Here is a 26,045-nt window from a genome sequence, read left to right as displayed (position 1 = left end):
CTTACTAACAACTCATCCACAAGTTAACCTATTGAAGGTTACATCTCACGCATGTGAGCTTTGAAGCTGATAGATATTGTTGTTTGATATCTGGAGTCACACAGCGGACTGGTAAGACTAGAAATCATTTATTTACTAAAACGGGACTGATATGTAACTCTAACTCCACAGGACAGGAAAGCAGTGACACAAAGTAACTAACACTTACTCAAATATAATGTTCAGGTACTTATACTTTACTTAAGTACTTCAATTGTATGTTACTTATACTTCTACTCCACTACATTTCAGAAGGAGCTATTGCACTTTTTACTTTTTTACAGCACTGCACTTATGTGACAGCTTAATTTTCAGATAAAGATTTAGCATAAAAACACAAAATGAATGTACAGAACATACTTCATTGTTATAGATTAAATCACGTATTTCCAACCTTTATTTTACTAATATTCTGAACGATAAACAGGGGCATATCTGAGATGTCTGTGTGAACTTGTCTTGATTTGATAGACAGGACAAGATCACCAACCTTTATTTCAAACGTTTAGTTGGGGCCCCTCATCGAGTTTCTCTCATGGTTTCATTTCAAACATATTTGGGGCTCAAAGCGGTCAAATTATACAATATTTCACAAAATACTAAGATTAGAGAAAAGTCTAAAATGTAATGAATTGCTGTAAATGTATGGTGGATTTAAAATGGTATCTTACAGTATTTCATAATAACTGCAACAGACAGTTAAATGTTTATCCCTCGCATGTAAATTAACAGTCAATGCCGTCAATTAACCAGAACAGCAGACTACTGTAATTTATCAGCATAATACAGTATTTTCTGTGAAGTGGTGGATGTACGCTTCTCTATACAAGTTCAGTGAATCACGATCCATCCACATCGTACTGTCTATTGTAGGTTAATGTGTCTGTAATGTCTGTAATGTTTTATTATTCAAACTGCTTATTGCTCATTTTGGAGCGACAAGATGTGACCGACTGCTCCTGAACGTGACTTTGGACAGAGCTTCAGTTCATCCTTCTGAGCACAGCCATGTGGAGATCAACCGAGGAGCCGAGGTAACGTTACGCTCATCCAAAAATCAAAGTCTCCAGTATTGCTTTGTCTTCATGACTATTGAACTGAAAAGTGGCCGATGGCAGGCTACTGTTGTTCAGAGGTATGTACCTATCCCTAGAATGGTATGCCAGTACTTTTCCAACGACACACCATTTCCTGAAGGCAGGTGCCGCTTGAAAGTTCATATTAGTGTTACTGTATGCCGTTGAATCAGAGTGGTATGCCATTAATATCAGTGGTGTGATATATATATATATATATATATATATATATATATATATATATATATATATATATCATACATTGGCCATTGTTAGGCTGGCCACGCAGCGGCTGGGCTTTAGAAGCAGGAGGACTGACACCGAGATTATGTGCAAACCAACCAGGTGTTTATTTCACCGACAAAAAACAAATACATACATGGCACAGCTCTTTACATGTTGGACCACGGGCAGCATGTGGTCCTAGCAGCGACAGACTAGACTTAATATGGCAGCCTTATATAGCCTGCCGCCAACGAGGACCTCCACCCCACTACAAGATAGGTAACTATGCCCCTTACCTGAAAACACAATTACCTAAACTACAACAAATACATTAAAATGGATTCCTAACATCCTACGGTCAATTATCCATATGATCTCTATTGTGGTTACACATCAGTAGAGATCATATACGGCCCGAACAGGGAATTCAATTTCACTACCACCCCTCTACTAATGAACGTGGAATATGGTACAACATGGTACCTCCCAGAACTATAAAATGGTGCTCATGTACCCTGGGGACTCTTTTAGGCCTAACACCCTGGAGAGGAGACACAGCAGAGGTAAGTGATTTGAATATGCATGTTATTTGACAGCACTATTAAACAACAGTTTATGTTCAATCCTTTCGGTAAAGATAACCAAACCAATAATATGTTTGTATCTCCAGGCCCGATCTTCAACAACTATACCTGAGAACATATCAGAACCACAACAGTACAATAAACATTCAACCCTTAGCGTGTGTGTCTCTTAACAGTCCACAAATGCTTGTAATGGAGAGGGTCCTCATTACAGCCATAATATAAGTTCCAGGGCACATCAGCAAATACTAAATCACTTTATTGTCATTTAAAAACCTTTCATATATCTGAACAAGAAAATGGACGAGATAAAATAGATACATTCCTTTATTTAAGATGCTGTGTTGCGCTACTTTGTCGATAAAGTCAAAAAATTTCATTTACGGCATCACTGTTCATGAATCAAACCAATTTACATTAAATGTGCATATGCATTAAGGGACGGCACTGGTGTGCCTGTCTGACAGTGGACTACCACTTTCAAGCGGAACCTGCCTTCTTCAAACAGTGTGCCGTTGGAAAAGTACTGGCATTCCACTCCAGGGATAGGTACCTCACTGAACAACAGTAGCATACCACTCCAGGGATAGGTACCTCACTGTACAACAGTAGCATAAAACTCCAGAGATAGGTACCTCACTGTACAACAGTAGCATACCACTCCAGGGATAGGTACCTCACTGAACAACAGTAGCATATCACTCCAGGGATAGGTACCTCACTGTACAACAGTAGCATAAAACTCCAGAGATAGGTACCTCACTGAACAACAGTAGCATACCACTCCAGAGATAGGTACCTCACTGAACAACAGTAGCATAAAACTCCAGAGATAGGTACCTCACTGAACAACAGTAGCATACCACTCCAGAGATAGGTACCTCACTGAACAACAGTGGCATACCACTCCAGAGATAGGTACCTCACTGAACAACAGTAGCATACCACTCCAGAGATAGGTACCTCACTGAACAACAGTAGCATAAAACTCCAGAGATAGGTACCTCACTGAACAACAGTAGCATACCACTCCAGAGATAGGTACCTCACTGAACAACAGTAGCATAAAACTCCAGAGATAGGTACCTCACTGAACAACAGTAGCTTGAAACTCCAGAGATAGATACCTCACTGAACAACAGTAGCATAAAACTCCAGAGATAGGTACCTCACTGAACAACAGTAGCATACCACTCCAGAGATAGGTACCTCACTGAACAACAGTGGCATACCACTCCAGAGATAGGTACCTCACTGAACAACAGTAGCATACCACTCCAGAGATAGGTACCTCACTGAACAACAGTAGCATAAAACTCCAGAGATAGGTACCTCACTGAACAACAGTAGCATACCACTCCAGAGATAGGTACCTCACTGAACAACAGTAGCATAAAACTCCAGAGATAGGTACCTCACTGAACAACAGTAGCATAAAACTCCAGAGATAGGTACCTCACTGAACAACAGTAGCATAAAACTCCAGAGATAGGTACCTCACTGAACAACAGTAGCATACCACTCCAGAGATAGGTACCTCACTGAACAACAGTAGCATACCACTCCAGAGATAGGTACCTCACTGAACAACAGTAGCATACCACTCCAGAGATAGGTACCTCACTGAACAACAGTAGCATACCACTCCAGAGATAGGTACCTCACTGAACAACAGTAGCATAAAACTCCAGGGATAGGTACCTCACTGAACAACAGTAGCATAAAACTCCAGAGATAGGTACCTCACTGAACAACAATAGCATACCACTCCAGGGATAGGTACCTCACTGTACAACAGTAGCATAAAACTCCAGAGATAGGTACCTCACTGTACAACAGTAGCATAAAACTCCAGAGATAGGTACCTCACTGTACAACAGTAGCATACCACTCCAGGGATAGGTACCTCACTGAACAACAGTAGCATAAAACTCCAGAGATAGGTACCTCACTGAACAACAGTAGCATACCACTCCAGAGATAGGTACCTCACTGAACAACAGTAGCATACCACTCCAGAGATAGGTACCTCACTGAACAACAGTAGCATACCACTCCAGAGATAGGTACCTCACTGAACAACAGTAGCATACCACTCCAGAGATAGGTACCTCACTGAACAACAGTAGCATAAAACTCCAGAGATAGGTACCTCACTGAACAACAGTAGCATACCACTCCAGAGATAGGTACCTCACTGAACAACAGTAGCATACCACTCCAGAGATAGGTACCTCACTGAACAACAGTAGCATACCACTCCAGGGATAGGTACCTCACTGAACAACAGTAGCATACCACTCCAGGGATAGGTACCTCACTGAACAACAGTAGCATACCACTCCAAGGCAAGGCAAGGCAAGTTTATTTGTATAGCACATTTCAACAACAAGGCAATTCAAAGTGCTTCACATAAAACCATTAAAAGCATCAAAACATAATGCAAAAGAAAAGGAGATTTAAAAACAATTAAGAACATTCATTGAAACATTAAAAACAGTCATTAAAACACTAAAAAGCTAAAAACAGAATAATAGTTGCAGTGCAGTTTAAGAAATAAAATACAGTAGTAAAATGCAGGAAACTGATTAATATCCTTGAATGTGGTTCAGTCAAAGGCAGCAGCAAACAGAAAAGTCTTCAGTCTGGATTTAAAGGAGCTGAGGGTCTCTGCAGACCTGCAGCTTCCAGGGATAGGTACCTCACTGAACAACAGTAGCATACCACTCCAGGGATAGGTACCTCACTGAACAACAGTAGCATTGTCCCTTTATTATTTGTGTTGAGAACATGTATTAAACTGCAACAATTATGTATTGAAGGTCTACTGTTCTTTTATTTGTTGGGAATTAAATGCAAAAGTATTGGTTTGTATTACCCTTTTTAAATAAACGATAACATTCTTGCATATACCGTAAAATCACCGTAAAACCCAGTTATCATACTATAATGTAACGTAATTCAGTATACGGTAAGATACCGTCAAAGTAAATTACAGTAGCTTCACTGTAAAAAAACTGACATACTGGCGTCCCTGCTGCCAGTAAATTACCTTTATTATACGGTGAAATTCTTTAGAGTGTACAGAATTGTTCTGCTTTGCGCTCCCATTAATCACCTGATGACCCTTCATATTTATCTTGTGACCCTTTGACGAGAGCCCAACCCCATGTTAAGAACCACTTGATACTGTAAGTACATTTAGTTGTTAAAACCTCAGGAAAGATTTTGATTTCAGGACTTTGACTTGTTTATTTTAACATCGTATGGTATATCAAATCGTTAAACTGCTTCACAACTCATACTGATGCTAATGCATTGATACATCATTATGAATGATCTAGTAAAGCCATATATAGAAATATATCACTCCCAGGAGTCATTTTCTTTAGAATGTGTACTTTTACTTTTAGTGCTTTAAGTACATTTTGTTGCCAACTCTGAGATTTTTAATGCACGGCTTTTAGTTGTAGTAGGGGTTGTGACTGAGAGAAACTTTTAACGGAATATTAACCAGTTTCAGTCTAGTTCTGATCCTCTATATGAACTTCATCAGTAAACGAGACTATCAGAGGTTCAGTCCTGGGCCCCCTTCTCTTCTCGCTCTACACAACATCTCTGGGTTCTGTTATTCGCTCGCATGACTTCTCCTACCATTGTTATGCCGATGACACCCAGCTGGTCTTGTCATTTCCCCCCGGTGACACCCAAGTGGAGACGCGCATCGCTGCGTGTTTGGCCGACATCTCGAAGTGGATGACGACACACCACCTCAAGCTCAACCTAGACAAAACTGAGCTACTGTTCCTCCTGGGGAAGGGTTGCCCGCACCGGGACCTGTCCATCACCATTGATGATACCGTGGTGACGCCAACTCGGACTGCGAGGAACCTGGGTGTGACCCTGGATGACCAACTGTCACTCTCGGCAAACATTTCATCCGTTACACGCTCCTGCAGATTCCTGCTCTACAACATCAGGAGGATTCGTCCCTTCCTGACTGACGAGACGGTGCAGCTTCTCATCCAGGCTCTTGTCATCTCCCACCTGGACTACTGACACTCTCTACTCACTGGAGCCCCGGCGTCGGCCATCAGACCTCTGGAGCTTGTCCAGAAAGCCGCAGCTCGCCTGGTGTTCAATCGCCCCAAGTTCTCCCACACAACTTCTTTTCTCCGTTCTCTACACTGGCTCCCTGTAAGAGCTCATCCAGTTTAAGACTCTGGTGCTAGCCTACAGGGCAGTGAAAGGAACAGCTCCTTCATATCTCCAGGCCATGGTCAAGCCCTACATCCCCGCCCGACCACTTCGCTCTGCTGCCTCGGGGCGATTGGTCGCCCCGTCGCTCAGAGGTCCTGGCGGCCGATCGACCCGGTCACGGCTGTTTTCTGTCCTGGCCCCACAGTGGTGGAATGAACTTCCCACTGATGTCAGGACAGCGGAGTCGCTGCCCATCTTTCATCAGGCTGAAGACCACCTCTTCAGGAAGTGCTACCCTGAGCCTTCCACTCACCACTTATTGTATTCATACTAGCTTGTTGCACTTATTGTATTCGTATTACTTATAGCACTAACTGTTTTTCTTTGTTTCTGCACTGTACTTTGCCTCTGAGTTATGCTCTGCTTCATGCTCTTAGATGCTTGTTTGGAAAAGGAAATGTACTTATGACTTCTGGTGACTAGTAGTTCTTTTGATTACCAATGTTGATGCACTTATTGTAAGTCGCTTTGGATAAAAGCGTCTGCTAAATGACTGTAATGTAATGTAATGTAATCAGAGGGAAGATTTTCTATTTCTATTAGAAACACCTTCAGCTCAGACTCAAGCGAAGCCTCCAGCAGAGACCGGTCCACCATGGACAGACCCAGATCCTCCAGCAGAGACCGGTCCACTGTCAACACCAAATGAAAGTTTCTTGAGGTAACTTTAAATGCTCTGGAGTTAGTGGAAATGTTTAGATCACACAAGTCCGTAACAATCTCACTGCCACTACTGGGATCTCTTCTTGTGTGTGCACAATGACTACAGGAAAATAGTGATCAGTGTTTAGAATGAATGAATGTCAACGTAATGAATGAAGCTTTGAACTATCCGGTACAGCCCTTGTGAAACAAAGCAAGTCTGACTAAATGTGTTTCAATTCAGCGGCTGCATATTTCACAGGACGCCAAACCTAGCAGTCTCTGAAATGAGACATGGATGACATGGATGGGATACCACAGTCCAGACCTTGGTGTTTTTGTTCTGGCGCATCGTACAGGGTGGTCTCCAGAGTGTTTGGGAGGCCTCGATCCACTGTCCACCGCATTGTCCACAGAGCCACTGATGGGGTGGTAGACATTGACCACCAGGTACCGTTTTGCTCCAGTGTAAAACGTTTTCTGGTTAAATGATTTGTTTGTTCCCTAACAGTCAGTGCACATTTCCTTTTAAGTTGCTATGAGTTCAAGGCCAACACACACTACAACATCTGGGTAATGTGGTTGGACCAGTCAATTGGGATTTGAGTCGCAATTCTTTCACACACTCATCGGGGCATTTGGGGACATCCTTTCCTCTGTAGCGTCACGTGAAGCGACGTCTGTTTCTGATGATCACAGCTGTGATAAGCTGTCAGTCGGCTTTAACAGCTGGAGAGACTTTTGAGAAGTTTGTGTCTGTTCACATGATCACTGTAACTAATAACTAATAAAGACACACAGTTATCATCACTGCCAGAGTAGAGGTGTGTTCTCTCTGTAGCCTGTTACCTCTTTAACAAACTGTGTTCTGTTTATAAGCGCAGGATTGAATTCTACCAACGGAATGCGTTTGTCTTATTTATGATTTGCGTCTGTACATTTTAAAATTCTGATTGTGACGTCATTATTAATTAACCCAGAATATGATTATGGTTTATCTGGAACACTGGAATTAGTTTATCAGGCTCAATGTTTCAGGTTAAATTTAAATGATATAACTCATCAAATCCACTGACCCTTTGACGGTTGAGAATTCTAAGCTCAGGTCTGCCATATTGTCTAATGTTACAGTCGTTAGCGAGTTTCTCCGAGAAAACTGAGCGTTACACTTCATTTACAAAATGACAATGAAGGCATCCAGTAAAGCTGCCGTCCTCCACCTAATCGTACACTTCTCGTTTGTACCTACTAGTTACCCTTTAGGGCTGAAACCCGTTATTTTAGCTAGCTAATCACTGTTCAGTAACATTAAGCTAAAATTAAAACAACTTCACAGTATCCGCTCTCACCGTGTTCATCTATGCTATCAAATAGGCAGATTACGTTCGATTTAAAAGATTATCAGATTGGCTGTTTCTCGTTTCTCCGAGTTGCGTCTCTGAGCTGAAATGTGACAAAAGGATTCACTCAATCTGATTGGTGTCCCATGAAGTCTTCTCCTATTGGTTAAAGAAAAACACCGTCACCAATTGTGCATGGCGTGCCAGGATGTTTACTTTGCAAGGTTCACATTTTCGGACTGAAGACGTAAATAAAAAAATCTTAGATATCAAATTCATAAATACACATTTACAAAGCAAAGCCTTTGCGTGTTGTATTAAAATAATATGGCACTCTATATTAAACTGAGCTTATCTGATTTAAAAGCAACTAAAACCGAATGTCTTCCTCTTTGAATTCCCCTTTAACTTTAAGTTACTAATTTTACTTTTTGAGGGAACTTTGCCTCCATATCAGTTTGTTTAGTCACATTAGATATATTAGACTTATGTAATTGACAATGTCTTTGTTGGTATTTTCTTTATTTTGCTGATACAACACTGTAAGACAGTCATGCCAGAGCTTGTGTTTTATTATTGACATTTACATAATTTAATATGTGATACAGCGTTGATACAGTAAGCCCACTTGTCCATACAGCAAACAGACATGTGACACAGCTGTGTTGTACCAATTAAGCCATGATAAAGCCTGCAGTAGCACACCTGAAATACACTTATAATACTTCATATTGCATAAAGCTTTGACACATGCATTTAGGGACACATTTAGGAACAGCAGATTTAATATTTCTCTCATAAAGTTATTGCACAACTTCATTTAGCTTTTCATGTGTGCAGTGTCTCTGTGTAGTCTACACTGAATCAATCAAATGTCATTTAACAAGGAAGCGACAATAATAATGATTTGATGATCATGAAGTTTGAAGATGGGAAGGAGCTGATTGGCTGGCCTGAAGTCATGATGCCAAAGGGCAGCAGACACAGGTAGAAACCCTCTGAACCTTACTAAAAGTAAAGCAATTTAAAACGTTTTATACGTTATTACTATTGTTAATAAGCATTGTAATACAGACCCGTGTTGTGAGCTGAAATATGTGCACCCTGTTGCAGACTGTCTATTGAAAATGCTACTTAAGTAAAGGTTAGCACTGTCCTCTTTGAAGTTATGGATAGTCAATAATGATTCTAAAGTGATGACAAGTGATGCGGTGAAAGCTCCCTCTGCACATCACAGGACTCATTTAGTTTGACACAGCCCAGACGATAATCCAGCAAACGTGTATTTATTCATTTGTTTTATTTTATGTAGAATAGTAAAAAGTGCAAACGATAAATAAACTTGAAGGATCTTACGTCGGATAGCTTAGTGGCACTGTTGTCATGACAAAAGAGCCAGCAATAAAGTTGAAGTTCAGGGAAAATCGACTCTTTCTACAGTCAGACTCATATCAGTCTCAACACTACAGCCTGTATTCACCCAAATAGCTTATTAAGAAGCCTTCATTCAATAAATACATTGATCATTTAATGATCTTCCCATACAAATAATTCAGTGTTCGTGCCCATTTGAAGTTTATTCACAATCAGTTGAGGGGAAGTGGCAGAAATATGACTTCATATATACTTTTATTTTGAAGGCGAGCCGTCTCTGTTTCCGGCTCTCGGCCTCTTTGACTCAATTTTAATGTTTCAAGTTGTAAAATAGAACGAGCTGACGGTTTAGTGCACGTGTCCGTTCAAAGCAACAGTAACACAGGCCAAGCGTTAACCGCATTTAGGCAGCATCGGCTATCGAACAACGAACTCACACTCATGAACACAAGTAGACCAATGAGATGAGGAAATACCCCTAAACTGACACTGTTCATTATACAACGTGAACAATGGAAAATGGATTATACTTCATAGATGGACAACAATTACAGCCCTCTTCTTTGTTCAATGTCAGAATGTGTTCTACCTCTGAGGCCTGTAAAGTGCACATACACATTCTACAAACTAGAACGCTCTTTTTCTGTCTTTGTTTTCAAATTACAACAGCTCTGTCTTTTGGGTGGAAGAAGCTCATAGAAGAAAGGCAATACAGTCCGCACACAATGAAGCTACACTTTCACAACCGGCTTGGAAACGCGAACTCATGCTTTACACATATTGTACGTCATGCTTGCAAGGCCCCAGTGGCAACAAGCATTTATTATTTCAAGTACGCTTGCAAGAGAGGAAAAAAACCCCATCAGAGAATTAAGCATTCATAAAAATAATAAAGATGACGACATTCAAAGTGTATGGGAGTGTATCAACACCCCATTTACATGCTGCTTCAAAATAGCACCAACAAACTACTGAACATGTTTGTGCAGTTCATATTCAAGTTATACCTAAATATGATCAAATAAATCATGCACAGATACAGACTCTTTTCTCTTTTATTAAAATTGCTGTTGATTCAAGGGTTAATATTCTGACACGTGCAGCTAAGGTTTAGGTGTTTGGCTGAAGCTCCAGTGCAGGGAACAAGGTATAGAAAATAGATTTTGAGTTTATAAAATATATTGCAAGTCAGAAAATCAGATGCTTTTGAATATTTGGGACGACAAATCATCTCATTACAAATGTTCCATAATGCACCAACCACACACTGGCCTCTAGCTGCATGGCAGGAAATGGGCAGACAGGCAGTAAACCAGCAGCAGCGTTCACTCTGGTCTAATGTGGAGGTTAGATCTGGTGAAGACTGTGGACAATATAATGAGAACAATCCATTCACTGCTTTCCACAACAGAACAAATGTTATTCTATGGTTTGATAAAGTACAACTAAGCTAAAGTTTAATATGAAAGTTCATTCTTGATCTTAGAAATGTTAGTTTGGACGAAATAATCCCAACTCAAGGTCTACTTGGGGAGTGTACAAAAAACAGAAAGGTGGGCTTGGACCCTTAATCAGACAGGGTTATTATCTAGATCATTTGAGATTTATTTTCAGAGAGTAATTCTCCACCTCATGAAAATACCTTCAACCAATTATTCTGGCGTTAGCGTTGTAAAATGTGGTCTAAAACCGCTGATATACAACAAGCTGACAAGTGATATCTGATCGGTGTTGAACTATGATGAGGTTCATAAGATGAGCAGAGACAGCTGAGAGCAGAACGACCCATAAAGATCATTATTCTGAGTGAAGTTTTCAGCCTCTTTACACATACCGCCGTACACCGCCGTGAAACGAGAGTCCACTTACTCACACCTCAAACCACAGGGAACCATCATCCCCAGACCCTGAGTCTTTTTAAGCAAGCAATGCATACATTCACTCCTCCACCTCAAACCTCTGAATCATTTCAAATGTAAAGGATGACAGCACAACGACAAAACACCAGTGTACTCCTGTTCAAAGACTGATCTGCTCCCACACTACAGGTACTGTTTTGCATCCCTTGTTTTACCACAGTTTGCATTAAGAAGAGACATAGACAAGAGAAAAGAAAAGTCCAGCGAGTAGATGGATTCCATGTCTTTCTATCAGTGGGTCAAAGAACTTCCATGGACATAAATGTCCCTTCTGGTTTAGTACTACTGTGTTTCTCAAGCTGAACTGTCTGGGCTTCATTCCTGTTGAGCAGAAAAATACAGTGTACTGCAATGAAAGTGTAAAGGAAGAAGGGAATATGTTGTGCATGTACCTGAGGCAACATGCAGGAAGTATTGTAATACAATTGACTAGCTATGACTTTCTATCTGAATGATGGCTTCTGGTTAGAGTCAACCTCCCCAACAACATCTGCTCCCTGTAGGGTGTGTTCTCTGGCACAAACTAGACCATTGGTGACTATCAGAGGGCTGCTGGTATTATATTTGCCATACAATTTAACATGAAATTCAATGAAGCAAGTTTTTATTAACTCCGAGCATTAGCCTACGTTTTCTAACTTGTTGTCATAGACACGATCGTTTCCAGTCTCATGTCTCGACATAATTAGCTCCAACAAGAGTTATTTTGTGTTATTATTACATGAAAAAGTGTTGGCTAGTAAAGTACTTCTTTCAACCATTTTAATTTACCTGTTGGTTATTTCATATGAAAATAGAACGCTCATATTTTACTGTAGATCACCAGATTGGATTTTAGTCTCTCACCACATAGCTAAACATGGAGGGTTGTAGTTTCCAATAGAGCAGATGATAAGTCAGTGGTGGCCGTCAGGGCCAGCTAAGCCTTCTCTGCTGGCCTGAACAGAATCACAAAGTTATAACTATTTTATAATTTAACAATTTTTCATAAATACACTACAAGTATTATAATTTGTTTCCCATTATCTTATGTTCTCATTGCACAGCTCCTGTCTTCCTCAGTTGCTCTGCTTCCAGTGCAGCTTGTTTTAAGTAGAGCTCTTATCCAATCAGATTCAGCCTCTATGTCTCTATGTAAGGAGAGAGGCCCGAGGTCCTCTAGGTAGACCTTACAGATTAAAGTATATGAGGACGATAGTGTTGATTGTCATCGTCTTCAACCAATCAGATCTTTAGTTTCACATGTTGGCTGTATTCTTTGACGTGTCAGAGCTACCCAGGTAGTCTACAAGTACGTCAGCATTAAGGTGCTGTGATTGGTCAGTGGGCCAGTGTCACTGTTATCAAGCTGAAGCAGCTATCAGAAGTTACTCTTAGTAGTAACAGTTCAAGGTGAAAGATATGTATGAAGTTATGACATTAACATGACATTTTTAGCGTTTTGCTTGGTGTAGATTATTTTTTTTAACACTCGATGGCTGAAGGAGGAGAATCGGATTTCTCAAGAAGGACATTTCCAGAAAAGCTGGACATGGTAAGAAAGGGTCGGTCAAGTCCACAGCTAGCAGCCCTGACCCAGCATGGAGAAGGATTTGTAGAACGGTGTTTCTGGCTGACAGCGGTGGAGAAGTGTTGCACATTTTATGGCTAAGAATGTGTTTCATTTGCAACTGAGCTCTTGGTGTTTGGAGCTACGCTACGCTAACCAAGGCAGCTACATGACACCATAGCAGACAGGACACTCACAAGCTACGGTGCTTTTAAAACTTTAGCTGAGACCCGAGTGGATCTACAACTCAACGAACACGTTCACAACAGGACCTCTGGCTGGAGCTGAACCACACCGATGTTCTGTAGAACCGCGTCATTGAACTCTTCATTAACAAAGAAAGGAGGATGGACTTTGTCTTTAAGTGAACAGCAGCTTTGGTAAGTGAACTGCTTTTGTGTTTACATCTGCAGTAGCGTTACTACTGTGTTCATTTGTCTATGGAGTTGTTTTCGTGATATGGTTAATATTGTTCCTCTGATGTGAATCATATCTGAATGCTGCTCTTCAGTGTGCGGATGAATAAGTGTTTTAGCGCTGCAGTGTCGCTGGATTGATTTGTTGTCATATAAATAAATGTGACTGGTTCTTGTGGGTTTGTTCTTGTCATTATGTTAATTACATTGATTTTGACTCTATGCATTGTCCTTTAATGGTGAAGCATGTATTGTTACACCCCTATAAACAAATAATAACTGTAGCTGTGGCGTCATCATGAGGTTATTAGGAGGTGGTTCAACTGTAGAAGGACAGCACTGTCATAAATATTGTTTACTGGTCCAGTGCGGAAAATCACACATCGACTCCGGTGCTGCTCGAAGTAGAGGTACATACTTCAGGGAACTTAAACCAGTACAATTAGATGTGGTTTCTGTTGTGGTCTGTGGGCGACTGTGGCTAAGTGGAGAGCAGGGTCGTCCTTCAATCAGAGGATCGGTAGTTCGATCCCCGGCTCCGCTAGTCGCATGAGCAAGACACTTAACCCAAAGTTGCTCCCGATGTAACATTGTATGAATGTTGGGTGGCATTGCATCCTTCAGTGTGTGAATGATGACAAGTAGTGTTAAAGCCCTTTTGAGTGGTCGGAAAGACTAGAAAAAGCACTTTAAATCAAAACCATTTACCATTGTTAATGGTAACCTGCTGCTCCCACCAACCTCAGGTCACACTGGAATCAGCAGTGGAAACCAGCCCCTACCTGAAACGTTCTCCTGAAGCAGCCAGTTAGAAGCCCCTGAAAACAGATTTTGTCTTTCAGCTCCTTCTCTGAATGATGGATTCTCTCATTAACACAATATTTCCTGTTTTTGCCTGTGCTCTTCTCACTGGTTGGAAGTGGGCGCTGCTCTTTTGGAAATAGAGCAGCACTTCTGTGCACCATTTAGGATTTAGCAACATTTTTCATCAAGCGGTGATGACAGTTTGTGGTTTAGTTTTAGACTGTTGAACTCATGCACACTAGGCTGTGGACCCTATGCAGTTTGCATAGAGGGCAGGGCCTCAGTCACATGACTCAACTTACTGTATCAGCAGCTAGAAGGTCCTGGCACTCATGCCAGACTTTCATTTTTGGATTTTTCATCTGCGTTTAATACTATTCAGTAGGAAATGCCTTACTTATTTAAAGCTTGATGTACATTTTGTGGGCTGGATCAAAGATGTTTCAACATATAGCTCTCAGAGAGTCTCATTCTCTTCTCTAAATTCCACAAGTGAATATGATCTACCTGCAAAACTACTCGCAAGCTGCACAGGTCAACAGGCAGTGCAGCACACAGTAGTACCATCTCAATGGCCCTCCTCGTCCTAGACTTTTCTTTTACGCTGAGGACTGAGGAGCGGCACCATGACCTCTCCTCTGTCCTTGTTGTCATTAATCCATCTTCTTTGTCTCTGTCTAGTAACTCACGCCGAGAACTTTCTTCATGCGCTCGTACACCACGTAGGAGATGCTGACAGCTGGAATCACTTTGAGGAAGTTGGGGGTGATGCCGCGATACAGGCCTGGTACCCCTTCATTGGATATGATGTATTTGAACTGACCCACCATGGTCAGTTTGGGTGTACCCTCAGTGATGGCTAAAAGAAGAGGACAGATGGAGCTCATGGCCGGATCATTGTTTATGCTCAGCATGTTTAGAATATGTCTGAATTGACAGTATGTCTCACCTTGTGCCTGCATACGTGTCCGAATGAGAGCAAGGGGATAGGATGCCAGCTGGCCGCAGGTGCTGGAGATGGTACCGCAGCCCAGCAGCACCAGCACTCCTGGATCTGCTGAACCTACACAGTACCTCTGGAGCCAGGCGTTCTTCAGAGTCTTAAATCATGAGCAGTCAGACAGAGTTTAAACAATAAAGAGAAGAGTGTAGGAACGAAAGGAAAGGAAAGAGCAAAAGAGAGTTTTAGGAAACCACTGAGCTTTAAAGAAATGAACCTGCACAGTATATATAGTATATATAGTATATATAGTGTATATAGATTTACGACTTCAGTGGAAACTAATGGAGCTGCTGACATGATACCAAACGTATTGAGACACGGACTAATAGATTGTTGGTTTTGGTTTTTCATGGGATTTGTTGACAATAAAAAATATAGAATAATCAGTTATTACTTGGTAGCTTGATATTTTTCACCAAACCATCTAATTACCAATTATCAGACCTTCTATTATTTCTTTAAATAAAATTAGACCTTCCCTTATTTTGTGTAGTTTCCACCCCCCTTCACTAATTGTGGAAATGTGGCTACATTACCTGTAAAATAAAAATAGGCAGATGTACACACACCTCATACACAGCCAAGTCAATGCCAGCGTAGGGGATGATGCCCAGTGTGTTTGGTAGGTAGCCCCTGTAGAAAGCCCGGACTCCCTCCGTCTTCAGGATCTGTCTGGCACAATCAGCCATACCTGAGTATTGTCCCGTCGTCCTTAAAGTAAGACGAGTCTTCAGCACCTACCCGACAGAGGGGGACAGGAAGGTTGAAGACGATGGAAGAGTGAGGACAGATAGGAACAAGTGGTTGTTCTTCAATTGGACATTGGACAAGGAGGAAGAACTAGCTTTTGTATTCTTATATTTACAAAGTGAGCACCAACCGGGATTTCAACGTTGATTTCTGATTGAAAACTTGAAATTCGGTCAGAACGTTTAAGACCTATTTTCACCGTCCTTTCAACCGGCTAAAACGTGTCACAAAACCAATTTGTTTTAAAATGTCGATGGTTTGTTCAGTTGTAGGTTGACAGAGAGATGATGTTGGTTACTGTGAATTACATTTACACATACATGAAATGTAACGTCTGCATTTAACCCATCCCTAGCTTATTGGGAGCAGTGGGCTGCTGAGAAGCCCCGGGGAGCGGTTAGGGGTTCAGTGTCTTGCTCAGGGACACTTCGGCACAGGACTCGTAGCAGCCGAGCATCGATCCGCCAACCTCGCGGTTGCGGGAACGACTCTCTCTACCCAGTGAGCCACGGCCGTATTACACTGGTAGGTGACATGTGGTCTCCACGAAGACGTGACATTTAATGTTTCATATAAAATGTTATTAATATGGAACTATAGACTGTGTGCTGCCAACAAGAAACTCCCAGGACATCGTAACGAGAGCAGAGCACATTCTGTCTGTTCATTTATGTAAAATACGAGTGTGTGTGTGTGTGTGTGTGTGTGTGTGTGTTTACCGCTGGAACACGCATGCGCAGGAACTTAGGCTCAAAGTGCTTCTACAACCTTGAAAGATTCACCGGTCTGGAAACTCGGCACGGGACTTGCGGAGCGAATTGAATGAGCTGACGGAATAAACGGCAGGCTTCACGCTAACGACATACTTTGTAAGTATACTTGAACTCCTGGATTACAATATTGCAAACCAAAATTAGCACCATTAGTCTGATGGTTTTGACACCAGAGAGATTGTAGCAACAAGAGAAAGTGGAGCGACATCCTCGCCACTCCAAGCAACACTGAAGTCTACTCTGAAGAGGTGGGGGAAATCTGGTCTGCTCAGTTTTGTTCTATAAGTATCATTCCTCTGCAACATAACAGCACATTATGTCTTACACAGTGTGGATGCCCGTGTAGAGTCTGATCTGTATGCTTTATCATTATGCTGCAGTACTGGCTTCTATTAAAAGGAGACTACTCCTGTTTCATGTAGAACACAGCTCAAGAGACTCGGCTACCGAAGCTTCAACACGTAAGACGACAGTGTCCTGATCATTCACGAAACCCGCACAGTAGAGAACCAGCCATTCGGGAGTCTTCACCATGGCCAGTCCACCCCTGTCCTCAGGACATCCTTAAGTGGTGTTTGGGTGAAGAAGTAAAATGATGCTTGCATTTTCTCAGAGAGCAGGCAGTTGTTTAATAAAGTTAAAGTCAAAGAGGAGAAAACAAGGGGGGGGGGGGGACAAGGCAGATCCTCAGGTGGGACACAACAGTAGTTTCTTCACAGCACTAAGTCTGCGGTCCATGAACATACACAATGACACGTTAGCAATACAGTAACTTGTTGCAAACAAACAAAGCAGGGTAATAAACACACTATGACCTAATTATGCCCCAGGAGCACTAAGCGAAACGTTCCCGGGGGGGTTGGTGTTATCTTAAACTCAAATCAGGCTTGTCACTGCTCTGCAGGTAATGCAGGCCCAACTTTCTTTGTTCAGACCGTATGGTGAAACCACATCCACATGGTCCCAACAAAGTGATCTTTTAAAGGAGCTTTTGAATCATAACGTACAATAAAAACAGTTAAACTGCAGAAAGAGTGGAGCCTGTCAGCTCTATCTCAATATGAACCCTTCAAACTAACCTCCATGGGGTAGATGATGGTCTGGGCGGTAGCTCCTGCCAGAGAGCCAGCAATGAACCTCTCTTGAACCCTTAAACCGCCCCCCTCTTTACTTCCTCGGATCAGCCACTTGATCTAGAGTTAGAAACGGAACAGGAGGATGGGAAGCCATGGGTGGAGATGTTTGGAGAGAGCAGAGGAGTGGCAGTGATAGCATGCAGTATGAGAGAAAGGAAGTGTAAAGGTATACACAGAATTAGACTTCTCTGACATATATGAAAATGATGTGTGCAGGATTCATCCACTTTATCTGAGACAGAGGAACCATTGGCCGTAATAACAATTATGTCTATTTGACATGACAAGATGATCTAAAAGGACACTTCACAGCAGCACATCTGTCTGCTGGCAGTCTGAGCAGATAGAGTTCCACTTTGTCGTGGATTAATTGAAGTGCACTGACCTGTTCATAGGCCATAAACTTAATGGCAGATTCAGGGGCAATCTTGAGGACATTGATGCCATTCCCCCTCCAGAGTGAGGAGACGCCGCCCTCCTGGACCATCCCCCTCAGTCCAGACCACAGATTAATAGCCCGAGACCTAGAGCCGTGTACCTGAACACACAAACACTACAGATCAGTCATCTTTATTACAACCTGCGCTGAGTTTGAAGTGTTACTGTAGGCTAGTGTGGACATCCAACCCCACTGATGTTGGTCAGGCTTGAGTGATGAAGACTTTGTAGGCAGAAAGGTTAAGCAGTATGCTAACATGCTAGCCAACAGTTGCTTATTTACACAAACAGAGCATTGTGTCTCTTTAGCTGCTACATGCTCCACTATGTTCACCAGCTGGTCTCTAGCTGTGCTGAGCAGGTGACAGTGAACCAGAACAATACGGTTACAACTCCCAAAACCAGTGACCCCTTCACTTCAACACTACCTCTTCAAGTTCAATTAAACCACGCCTACAGTACAATACTGGCAGTGTGAAGACACATTCAATATTATACTCATTGTACTGGATACTAGTGGATGTGTGGGTTCAACCCTTTAATCGTTAATCCGTTAGTCATATTCCATTGGCTCTCTGTAGAAAATGACCATAATAAATGAGTAGGAGGTTTCAGTGCCCGTCATTCCTCTGCTATCTAAATGGATGCTGAACACAGGCAGAGCTGCCTTTGCTCTGTGTTTTACTGCTAATGCCCCAACCACCCACCTGAACCACCCACCGTGTGCTTTGTTTCGTTTCTGTAAGTGAGTGTGAGTGAATGTCAGAGCAGCATTTGAGGGATAGGATGAGCTGCAGACTCTGTGAGACAGCTACAGCATTGCATTCACTAACAGTTGATATCTGCTATCCACAGGAAATAAAAACCATAATGCATCTGTGAGTGAAGGACGTACTAATGTGGTAACTCACCTTAGTCCAACTTTTCCTATTGGTATTTCATAATATATTTCTTCAGGCTCCATTATCCACAATGTATAACATATAGCTTACATTGCAATCCTTAAAAAGTTCCTCCATCACTGAACTTTGAGTCTCAGTCAGAGTGGAAGTGCACTGACCCACCTGCAGGAAGACTTTGACGCGGTCCAGTGGAGCGGTTCCTGTCCGGGACACAGCCCCTGCCATCGCTCCAGCAACCAGCTGCCTCCACACCAGACCAGACCTCCGCTCCCGCTCTGAGAACTCATCTGGTACCGTCAGATGTTCCCCAATGTCAAACATCTATAACCACATTAGAAATGAAAGGGACATCTGTTTTTTAACCTTAAGCCTCCATATTTGCTTCATCTTCTACCATGAACACCACATCACTAAAGACCTCACACACTGTCATTATTATCAACTGGAACTGGGTGACTCACATGGGAGTGTTTCCAGTGGTGGACGATCTCCTCCATGTTGTGGAAAGGGTTGAACAGGAAGTGATCGCGCCATTCCTTCCAGTCAATGGTCATTGTGCCGTCCCTGTCCATACTGAGAGAGAGAGATCTCCTACAGTACAGTACCGTCAGCAGATCACAGACTGCTTTAAGTCCTGTGTTGCTCTGACAGCTGATGTTTGGTGTGGACCAGAGAGCAGCTTCTCTCCCAGGCTTCATTCAAAACAGCTCATCAGTTTAACCCTGCATCACTCAACCTGCAATTCAAACTTAAGTCATGTTCCAGGTCATCTTTTGGTCTATCTTCTGTTGTGTGTCCTACACCATAATAAAGGAGTACTGTAGGCTTACAAATGTACGTGTCTTTGATGCTCCTGTCTGTGAGTCTTACTCTGGCTCAGGTTCAAATCAGAACCATCAGATAAAGGTCCAACCCCTCAGAGACAGAAATGACCTTTAAGCATTGTTATTACACCAAATCTTTTATGGACGAAGAAATATGTTTTCCTTTTGTTTGCCAAAAAGTAATTCCCAGATAAATAAATGTGCAGTTAGTTATCCTACAGAGTGACGTTACTTCTGTCTGGGATCAGTTAGACTCCAGACGGGTCTCACTCCCTGTTATATGTCTTCTAAAGTCAGAGTCATTTGGGATCTAGGAGGTCAGGGGTGGTGCTGACACCAATCACAGATATACAGCAGATGTGTTTAGCCAGGTTTTACAGAGCACAAACATGTCACATTACATTACATTACAGTCATTTAGCAGACAATAAGTGTATTCAACATCGGTATTCAAGAGAACTACTAGTCACCAGAAGTCACAAGTACATCTCCTTTAAACAAGCATCTAAGAGCCTGAAGCAGAGCATAACTCAGAGCCAAAGTACAGAGCCTAGTCCTCTCTGTTGTATAGAGGACTTCTGCAACGCGTCATCATTCCAAATCATGTGAATCATGTCGTATAAGAAATAAGAAAAGAACGCTGTTTGAGCTGTTGAAGAGACTGTAACACGTCCTTGTCCTTTATTGTGCTCTCCCTCTCACACACACACACACACACACACACACTGTACCTCTGCAGTATTCTGGAGGCCTGCTCCACGGTGACCTCCTCACCAAGCCTGTGCAAGGAGTGCTGGATCTCCCCCACATCAATCCGACCTAAAAACAGAGCAGATAGAGTTAACTCCTTTGTCTGTTTGTTCAGTCGATGATATCTGACAATAAATAAATAGATGAGATAAATACATGTGTTGTATGTGCATCATGGTGATCTTAAGTGTGTTGTGGGTGTCTCACCGTCATTGTTGCGGTCAAGACTGCGGAACATGAGCCACAGCCTCTTCTCGTGGGCCCACAGGTACTGGGAGAACTCCTGGAAGTCCAGCAAACCATCGTGGTTGATGTCGCTCTCGAGGACAATCTGTGGGGGCAGAGGGAGACTCTCAGGCACTCAGAGCACAGGTGGGCACAGGCAGGATGGAGCAGGTGGAGGTGGTGGAGGTAGAGGTGGGCGGGTGAGGTTGTGTTGGTAATGCAGACAGCACAGAGGTGTCAGGGGTCAGGGGTCAGGTGGTGTGTAGAGTGTAACAGAGACACGAGTGAGGAGAAGAGGATAGAACGTCAGGTGCTCCCTGTGAAAGTCGAGCAGTAAAGCACTTCTTACCTGCAAACATAACTCCTCCTCTCTTGATCAGGACAGAGAGAGAGAGAGAGAGAGGACAAGACTAGTGCTAGTGGAAACACACACTCACATACTGTTACTAGTGAAGTCACACTTAACTGACACAATATGTAACATGACATCAGTAAATACATATTTTTTAGTTTTCTACTATTATCATCCATCTCTGTAATGTTTTGATTCATTTTTTGTGAAACTCACTTAGTGAATCCATTTTTTTGTTTGTTTTTCCAGTTACACTAGCACCTCATTTGAAGTAATTAACAAACTAATTATTAACTTACACAGCTCTTCTGACTACATTTAAAACGTCTTGGAAATCATCAGGAATTTATGTGTAAATTATGGAAGCATAATATAAAGCATGACCAGATTAACCTACGATCTGACTGAGGAGCAAACACAGAGACGAGGACATGTGTTCTTTGTGTCGACGTCCATTCGTTACCAGGATACTGAGAAACTTGTCAACCGACTTCAGTGAAATCCGGTGGAAGGATCCAAGGAATGATGAATATGGTTTTGGCACAGACGTATAAAAAGGTCCCACAGTTGGAGCTCAGTTTTCCTCCAGGTACTTTGTCTAGGTTGCTGGCAACACTTGTTGGCCACTAAGCACTTTTGAACACAAGAGCCCTCAACAGTCAAAGGAGTCTTTCCAGCTAACGACCCTTTATACCACTGTGTGCTCTTTGTACTTCTAAACTAGTAAGAACCAGTTGGAATGAGGACCCTTCTGAGAAGTGAATGAAGTTTGGCTAGCCCTCATTTTTCCAGGGCGTTCATGTCTGATGACTCCCTCACATTCGTTCTGCTAGCATCTCTCTAACGACTTGCGGGCTACCTGTGAAGAGAAGCAAACCCAGCTGTATTCAAAGTGGTGGTAGATCAGATAGAAATGCTCATAGAGGTTCTTTTGGAAGCCATCCATCCATTAGAAGGGTCGTCCAGCCCGGGAATCAAAGAGAGAGGCTTAATCCTTACTTTGTAAAGTAATGAAATGCTGCGTTCTACACACACTGCAAGGGCAGGTTTTCGGTCACGCACATACGTGTGCACATGCATGAACCTGCAGTACACGTGAGGCTCCCGGCGTGAGGGTTTGAAGATATGGTCACCCTCGACTCTCTCCTCCAATGCCTCCTACTACTAGCCTGGCTCTCCCTGTCCTGAGCTGAAGGTTGCACAAATCAATCATTCACTCATCCACAAGGTCCGTGACACAGCCATTAACCCTCAATGCATTTCAATCTGTCCCTTTCAGTTGGTTTATTACTAGTAAACAATTAATTTCCAACAGTAGAGTTATTTTCACCTGAGGTCATGTGGACTGGGTCATGACCGAAAGAATTAGATCGCGGGTACAAGCGGCCGAAATGGGTTTCCTCAGGAGGGTGGCAGCGTCTCCCTTAGAGATAGGGTGAGAAGTTCGGTCAGGACTCGGGACTCGGAGTAGAGCCGCCGCTCCTTTGCGTGGAAAGGAGCCAGTCGAGGTGGTTCAGCATCTGGTGAGGATGCCACCTGGGCGCCTCCCTAGGGAGGTGTTTCAGGCACGACCGGCTGGGAGGAGACCCCGAGGGAGGCCCGGGACCAGGTGGAGGGACTATATCTCCAAACTGGCCTGGGAGCGCCTCGGGATCCCCCAGTCAGAGCTGGCTGATGTGGCACCGGGAAAGGGAAGTTTGGGGTCCCCTGCTGGAGCTGTTGCCCCCGAGACCCGATCCCGGATAAGCCCAGTGGAACCTACACCAAAGGATTTAGGGTTGTGGTAAACCCCAGATTACAGGCGGCGAGGTCTACAGGTCCTGGTTGTTTCTCTTCTGGGTGGTGTGTGTAAGAGCTTGTGCTAGAAAGAGTTATGCATCAATCTTCAGAACCAGTCAAATAACGTTCCGCTTTGGACTGGACGACGGAAACAAGAAGATCAGAGTGAGGTGACGTGAGAGCCAGAGGTGTAGCAGAGACGCTGTTCAAATATTCACCCACACAGGGTGAGACTCCGCTGCAAAGTGGGACGGGTTCTCTGTGTTATAATAGGCCACACAAAGTAATGATTAGAGTAGCAAGAGGTTGATGAAGGACATGTTTTATGGTACTATTACTATTTAAAGGCAGAAGAGTTAACTTCTGTAGTTTTTAGATCAAAATGATGAGGTCCAACGTTTGACAGGAACACTTCTTCTAGAAATAGTCCTATAAGTATACGACTCTAGTCCAGCGTTTGAGAATATATGAGATGGGAAGTCTACATCATGAGATCTACTTTTGATAACAAGCCAAACTGATGAGATCAATCTAAATGATACAATTTGGGATCTAAGTCGCCCTTTTCCCTGTGTCTTGCATATTTGTCATGCATGTTTCCTTTTTCTCTTTTACGTTCTTAACTAGACTTGCACACAACATCCACTGCGTGGGATCACATCTCCGCCTGTGCAGGAAGACTGCTGACCCGTTGAGATCTTGTTTGGGAAGAAAAAATGACACTTGGTTTGAAATGTTGAAGCAGGAGCTGAAAGACCGGAATGGAACTATTGTGCTACAGTTGCATGTGCAGTTCTGGGACTTCGACACTTGGTTGTGATGAAGTAAACAAGAGAGAACGCCACACACTGCCCTCAGCGCTCTCACACTTTATTGAACAGCACTTCAGCTCAGCGGTGAGCCGGTGAAGAGAAGGGTCTGATAAGAGCCGGCTCAGTTCTCCTATTGATAAAGCAGCAGCTTCTGTAAATCACCGATCACAGCTCAGATGTGCCATTGATAATAACACTAGTACGTCTTTGTATCAAATATATGGACGCAGCTCAACATACACACGTAGTTGGATGACTGCAGGGTTGCTGTAGAAAAGATTTATCAATAACTTTCTTATCATTAGCTTGAAATAAATGTTCCTGCACAAAGTTAAAACTACACCTCCCTCAATGTGCTTCTCTGGAATTCAGGTGGTCAGCTCGTGAGAGCGCTGTTGCTAGGCATCAACAAAGTGGATAGCTCTATTGTTAAGATACTAGCAGAGATGGCTGAATTCATTTTTTTTTAGAATAATATTCAATGTGACTTTTTTCTGTTTTATAAGTTTAGATGTCAAGCTCCCTTTAACAGAGAGTGTCTCCTCTGAATGTTACTTGAGGCTGACAGTAAAGGCTGCTGTACTGATTATTAGTGCAGCTACTGATGTCCTATAGGCCTAAACAATATAGTTCATATGTTTTGCTCTATGAAACATGAATTCAGCGATAAAGCAGCTGTGAGTGCGCGCTCCTGTCAGCATGTCTCACACTGACGGTCGTCGCCTCACCTCCTCCGCCTCTCCCCGGTGTAAACCACGAGCTGCCAGTCCGGTCCTCAGCTCGTTGATGTCAACCCTGCCATCGTTGTTCAAGTCCAGCTGCTTGAACAGCTCTGCATATCTCCTCTCTCCGTCCGGGTCCAGAGACGCTCCGGTGTCTCCGTTCGCTTCGTTTCCTTCGCGGTGAGTCTGGGCGCAGGACCCCTCCTCGTCTTCGCCCATGTGAAAGAAAGAGAGGTGTCTCTAGAGCTCGACCGGTCGTTTCACAGCCGTGCATAGCACTGGAGGAGGTGTCCTTGTTTCCAGAGAGACAGCATAACGGGAGGCTGCGCTTCTTCTGCCCCGGGGCGGACGGACGGACGGACGGACGGACGGGTGGATGGATGTGGCTTAGACCGGCTCTAGTGAGATTAATCCCCGTATCGGTTACCCGGGTCCGTCTGTCACACCGGCTAACGCAGATCCATAAACTCATTCAGATGAATTAAAGTTTCCATCATAGCGCGCGAACGAGCTGCCGGCTTTACCGCAGTGACACAACTGTGCGCGCGCGTAACGCCTAATAATAATGTCGTCAATGCGTATGGTGTGTTCTTTGTATTTACAATGAGTGGGGTTCAAACATTCAAACCAAAAGACTAAAACGCATTTACCTCCACACATGAAATGAATGCGCCTCTTCTCTCTGACGCGGCTCTGATACGTCACCCCATGGCATCTTCAGCGCGCGCGCGCTCACGGCAGGTTACGTTCGAGAGCAGGAACGGCGCGAGAGAAGTAGGTCAAACGATTCACTTTACGCGTAGTAGATAGTAGTCCCATCGATCACCATTCACATGTATCCTAATCCTACTTCTTATGATCTCTGTCGCTCCAATAAGCAAACAACCACAATAAACTCCCAGGCGAGCATTCAGTCCCACGGCCTTTTATTTATCACTATTAATTCATATGTGATAGTAGCATTAACGGTCCCTTTAATAAGTACCGTTACTTTGCTTTCCCCAGATCCTTACATGTGAATGAACCAGACTTAAACATTGGCTATTAATAGCATTGATTATGGGGATTGTGAGCGGTGACGTGCAGCAAAGGACAGTAAGGTGCCCTGTCAGCATTCACAGGATAGGACAGAGAGACAGAGAGAGAGAGAGACACAGAGAGAGAGAGAGAGAGAGAGAGAGAGAGAGAGAGAGAGAGAGAGAGAGAGAGAGAGAGAGAGAGAGAGAGAGAGAGAGAGAGAGAGAGAGAGAGAGAGAGAGAGAGAGAGAGAGAGAGACAGAGAGAGAGAGAGATAGAGAGAGAGAGAGAGAGAAAGACAGAGAGAGAGAGACAGAGACACAAAGAGAGAGAG

The 26,045-nt window shown here is 43.1% G+C and overlaps 1 protein-coding gene across 1 annotated transcript; it reads right to left on the bottom strand.

The window, feature by feature from the left end:
• Positions 1-8,544: 8,544 nt before the first annotated feature.
• Positions 8,545-25,390, bottom strand: LOC137882501 (mitochondrial adenyl nucleotide antiporter SLC25A23-like). The gene is made up of 11 exons (XM_068724839.1): positions 24,701-25,390; positions 21,012-21,135; positions 20,786-20,873; positions 19,692-19,803; positions 19,393-19,551; positions 18,276-18,428; positions 17,834-17,947; positions 15,801-15,968; positions 15,178-15,328; positions 14,918-15,087; positions 8,545-14,242 (listed from the first exon to the last, which is right to left on the bottom strand). The coding sequence occupies exons 1-11, from the start codon at positions 24,911-24,913 to the stop codon at positions 14,183-14,185; spliced, it is 1,512 nt and encodes a 503-aa protein (XP_068580940.1). The 5' UTR covers positions 24,914-25,390; the 3' UTR covers positions 8,545-14,182.
• Between the last annotated feature and the right edge of the window lie 655 nt (positions 25,391-26,045).

Source organism: Cebidichthys violaceus, unplaced genomic scaffold (assembly GCF_023349555.1).
Source record: "Cebidichthys violaceus isolate CVI_PGR_0920_01 unplaced genomic scaffold, fCebVio1.0.p SCAF_32, whole genome shotgun sequence".
In the NCBI taxonomy this organism is placed as follows: domain Eukaryota; kingdom Metazoa; phylum Chordata; class Actinopteri; order Perciformes; family Stichaeidae; genus Cebidichthys; species Cebidichthys violaceus.
This window is presented reverse-complemented; position numbering and strand designations above follow the sequence as displayed.

Coding starts and splice junctions, on each gene's coding strand:
- LOC137882501 (XM_068724839.1), bottom strand. CDS start 24,913: ATGGGCGAAGACGAGGAGGGGTCCTGCGCCCAGACTCACCGCGAAGGA. Junction 17,948..18,275: donor AGTTTATGGCCTATGAACAG/GTCAGTGCACTT, acceptor TTCTAACTCTAG/ATCAAGTGGCTGATCCGAGG. Junction 15,969..17,833: donor CCATCATCTACCCCATGGAG/GTTAGTTTGAAG, acceptor TCTGTCGGGTAG/GTGCTGAAGACTCGTCTTAC.